Source organism: Alligator sinensis, unplaced genomic scaffold (genome assembly GCF_000455745.1).
Source record: "Alligator sinensis unplaced genomic scaffold, ASM45574v1 scaffold49_1, whole genome shotgun sequence".
Classification (NCBI taxonomy): Eukaryota; Metazoa; Chordata; order Crocodylia; family Alligatoridae; genus Alligator; species Alligator sinensis.
Window position 1 is genome coordinate 2,728,993 of NW_005841970.1, and position 5,137 is coordinate 2,734,129.

The following is a 5,137-nucleotide window of genomic DNA, read 5'->3' on the forward strand; positions in this document are numbered from 1 at the left end:
GAAAAATTCCTTTTTTCTTAGTCATTCCTTTTTCCTATATTCTTTTGTATCAACAACCACTATGAAACCCAGTAGTGGCAACAACCACTGGTAATTACAAACTTCTTTCAATCAATGTTTTCCAATGGCAAGCACAAAGCAACTTACCTCTTTTCTCAGTGGACCAGTTGCTCAGAACCCCTCATTTGTTTTTTTCTGAAACACTTCCTCCCTTTTGCTCTCCTTATAGGGTTACTAATTATCAAGCTTTATTAAACCATTTCTACTGTGTTACTATTCTCATTCAAACCTAGAGCTAAATAGCAGCTTTATGAGTAATAGCTTCCATATATTCTCTCACCAAAGTTCTGCCAAAAAAAACTCTTAAAGATTAAAGTGAATGTTGAAAGTTGATATTAAAGCATATTTCTACTTCCTGAAACACATTTAAATAAGAAAATGAATCCCTTAAAGTAATAAATTAATGTTTCCTTGCATTTGCTTCATAAAACATAGTTTGGAGATCACTGGAATAATTAAAGTCTTAATAATGCAAAAAAGTGCAGGAAAGTCTCAAAGTAAAAATCTCTTACTGCTTCTTTCAGGCCTTTGTACAATTCTCGTTTTCTTGTTCTGGATTCCGCTTTCATGAAGTGCTTTAAACCAGTCTCGCAATCTATTTGCAACTTCTCTAAATTCCAGATCACTGCACACTGAAAAACAAGCAAACAAACAAATGTAAGATTTTTATTACTTGTATTTCCTGTATAAGTGACACCTTTCAAATTATGTTAAAAAGTGAAAAAGAGAAAAAATATTCTGTTTTTCCTCCCAATAGGAGTTCATTCTTTCAGTACTTAATTGCAGCCTTAAAACATAACTTTAATTAGTATTGCTAATATAGAAATAATTTTCCAGTATATCTTTTATCTGTATGTTGTTGTTTGTCTAGAAGATACTAGAACACTTTATAAGCAATTCTAGCTACATATAACATACATATCCACACAGAAGCACTCCATTTACTGTGGAAATATACTATAAAAATACTATAAAAATCAACAAACAGTATTCCAAATGCATGATCTTGTTGGTCTCTACCTAATTACTACCTAAACTCAGAATTGCTTTACCTTCTAAAGTCTCACAACCCAAGGTAGCATAGCTTCAGGCTAAAGCTGATGTTCATTTGCTGCATATAAGCCTCTAGTTTTATTTGCATTTGGCACATGCTGTTGTAATGCATGAGACTTACTGGTAATATGTTGTGTACATTTTATTTATCTGAATGGCAGCTTGGAACTTGTTCTTTTGCTTTTAAAGTAAAACTGAAGCAGATCAGTGTGTCAGCAAAGGAAAAGCCCTAATACAACTGCCAGTATTTGTATATTTGCTGTTTATTCATTCTTTGCTCAGAGCATGGCTCTTGAAACTTTGATACTTCTTGTCAATAATGTCTATATGGAATTTGTGCACACATTTGTATACACCAGAAAACAACCACTTGAGTTTCTTCTAAAACCATGTTTTGTGCTCTTTTCCTGTGAACCTTACACAGACTTATAATTCTTCCTCCCATGTAATTTAGTACACAAATGGAATCAATACCAGTATTGGTCTGTTGCTGATTAAGCTCAAAGACATCAGACACTAATAACAGGTTGAAAGTGCCCTACTAACTTGGATAAATTAAATACATTGGATATTGTTAGTTAAGATTGCAACATGATGGCACTTTGCTTTTACCAATCCTAGAGCTGGCAATAATCTTATCTGAGGAGCTAGGCATCTATTGGACAGAAAATCCAGGTACTTTATTTGTGCTGTGTGACTAGACAAATACCATGGAGTGTTTCTTTTCCACCACTGGCTTGGGTGTGGATCAGAGAAAGACTGAGAGATTAGGAATCAAAGTGTTTCTCTGGTGGAAAATGCCATCTGTCATCAAGTATTGGGGATGAAGATGTTACTCTTTTATAGCTCTTGTTCTTTTTAATTTGGTTAGGTATCTAGATAACATGGACTCCCTTCATTCCTTTGAATCTCTCGTATAGTCAGTATTTTGAAAGCCTATACCTTCTTTCATTTTTAAACAAGGTCTTATATAAAAATTAAGGGTCAACTTTCATCAATATGGCATCAACAATGATTGTGGTGGGTATGGTCAGGCATAACAGTTATACCAGTATTAAGGTATACTGGTATAAGCTGTTCTGATATAATTTTCACCTTCTGTGCAGTAGAAGTAAAGCTTAGCCTTCTATCTGTTTTATTTAGGTTTAAAGTTACAGAAACTTTGTTCGTTTATATTGGTATAGGAGAGTATAGATGTGAAAATTAAATAAGAGCTGATACATGCTCCCGAGTGGCAAGTTTCCCCTCTCCTTTTGAAGTTATATCTATCCACAGGCAGCAACTCCAAAATGAATTTAAGCTACATGGATTCCAAGGGTACGTTCCAAGCCAGAAAAACACTCACATGGAACATGAATGAACAAATTCTCTGCCATCATAGATGCAGAACCTTAAGCACTGGGGAAGGAAGACAATGATGACATCTACCATCCACACTAGATCATCTCATGTCAGTGGGGCTTTTATTCTTTTAAAGTTTTGTTGGTGGCCATTGTTGGAGGCAGTATGACATAGTGTGATAGCTCCTGAATAATATGATGTGATGAGCTCCATTTTAAAGATCGTTTTCAGGGGCCTGGTTTCTGATCTTGAATTAAGGCAAATGCCTCAAAGTTTACAGAATATAAAATAACTGAACTTTTTCCCAAACTTTGTTGTTTCATATTTACACTTTAAATGATAATTTGATTCCAAAACAGAGAAGAGAATGAGAAAATTATCATTTTTAGCTGTCGCTAATTTTAATGATTTGGATTACTTTAGGATGGGAATAGATCATCATCTTAAAAAATCAAGGCAATGCAAAACAACCTGATTACAAACTGTCAATTGCCTTTTTTATGCCCCATAGCTACTCAAGTGGTTGAGTCAGCTCTTAAGTATCGCAGGTAATTACATTTACAGTATTATCAATTTAAATGCACAGTGCATATTTGGTTTGTGACACTTCTGATATGTCAAGTAAAAGCAGATGTCTTTTATATGTGAAATTTACAAGATAGATACAGCAGATCTTCACTAATGCACACTGTTAATAATTTAAATTGTGGTCTCCATTTCCCAGCAAAGATTCAAAACACAGAACTATAAAGAAATCCTGCATTTCAATACTAAACTTCGGTATTTTTACCAAGTAATGTACCATTCATTTATGAGCACATTAGCAAGTAATTTAAATAATAGAAATTGTTAGCAAATCAAATTTTTCACAAAATTTTGATGGTCTACCAGGTGCTTCAAAATGATTTGAAATATATTTTTCATGGTAATTTTGTTTCTGGAAATAAAAATATATTTTTTCATTTTTAGATTTTGCAGGGATCCTCTCCTTTTTTGCATGTTTTTTGGGGGACAATCAAATTTAAATTTTCAACTCAAACTGGAAGGAGTCAAAAGGAGAGCAACAAAAATTACCAGAGGTCTACAAAACATGACATATAAGGAAGGACTAGTTGAGTACTGGAATTATTTAGTTTGGAGAAGAAAAGACGGAGGAGGTATTTAATAATATTCTTCAAATACAAAATAGGTTGTTAGTAAAAGGATGGCAAAGAACTCTTTTCTTTGAAAAGAGAAAACAGAAACTGTAACAAAGGAGATCTATTTTGGATATTAGGATGAGCTTCCTACATGAGGGTGGATCAAGTGCTAGAAAATATTACCTAGAGAGTTTATAGATTCTTTGTCATTGGGAAGGTGTGGAATTGTTTATACAGATCCCATGCAGAAAAGGGGGCTGAGTTAGATGATATGGAGTTCATCTAACTCCCTGAGATCTTGAGGTCCCTTCCCAATCTATTTTTCTATGATTCTAGGATTTTCCTATTGCTGAAAATAAAGCAGGAGAAGAAAGTAAATCCAGATATGGACATATGGTGTATTATAAAAAACGCACCAAAAAGGAGTTCATTTCAGAAAATCTCTTTATTTTCTGTGTTTTTGTAAATGACAAAAAACGACATAATGATAAACTCCTTATCTAGTATGTGTCACTATCCATCAATTTGAGTAATTATTCCCGAATATGGTACTTACCTGAACATTCTAATGCATTATATTGTTCTGTTCATTTTGGCAGTATAACACAACATAAAGAAACAAGTAATTAAAATAATGAATACATTTTGATTACTGGGGAAAAAAGACCAATAATATTTTAATTAAAACAAATAAAATTGGATGAATGCGCTTACTGGAACACAACATATTTCATTATAAAAACTGAAATGTAACGAAGTCATTTATAAGTACATAGAGATGAAGAAAATAAGATTAAAAATATTTTGTATGCATGTAGGATTCTTCTATCTAATTTTCGCCCTTTAGAAGGACTGACTTCCTTGAAGGAGGGAAGAGATTGTACTATTTACTTTAGGGACACAGTTCATAGATTTCATAGACATTAGGGCTGGAAGGGACCTCGGAAGATCATCGAGTCCAGCCCCCTACCCAAAGGGCAGGAAGTCAGCCGGGTTCATAGGATCCCAGCAAGATGAGCATCCAGTTTGCTCTTGAAGGTGTTCAATGTAGGCGCTTGAACTACCTCAGGTGGCAGGCTGTTCCAGACCTTGGGGGCTCGGACAGTAAAGAAATTCTTCCTTATGTCCAGCCTGAAACGGTCTTGTAGTAGTTTATGACCATTCGACCTAGTCGTCATCCCTTGGGGTGCTCTGGTGAACAAACGTTCCCCCAGATACTGGTGGTCACCCCTGATAAACTTATAGGTGGCCATCAGATCACCCCTAAGCCTGCGCTTTTCCAGGCTAAAGAGTCCCAGGGCTCTCAGCCTGTCATCGTAGGGTCTGTTTCCCTGACCTCTGATCATGCGCGTGGCTCTTCTCTGGACACTCTCAAGCTTCTCCACATCCTTTTGAATTGTGGAGCCCAAAACTGGACACAGTACTCCAGCTGCGGCCTCACTAAGGCCAAGTACAGGGGGAGAATGACGTCCCGGGATTTGCTTGAGAAGCATCTATGGATGCAAGCCAGCGTTTTGGTCGCTTTACTAGCAGCAGCATCGCAC

General features: G+C 35.6%; 1 protein-coding gene across 1 annotated transcript in view; it reads right to left on the reverse strand.

Annotated features, from left to right (window-relative positions):
* The window catches only part of SPOCK3 (SPARC (osteonectin), cwcv and kazal like domains proteoglycan 3), a 345,817-nt gene that overhangs the window by 53,896 nt on the left and 286,784 nt on the right, over nt 1-5,137 (reverse strand). The window contains exon 6 of the mRNA XM_014518612.2: nt 573-692. Coding sequence (XP_014374098.1) covers nt 573-692 — 120 coding nt within the window. The remainder of the gene's footprint in view (nt 1-572; nt 693-5,137) is intronic.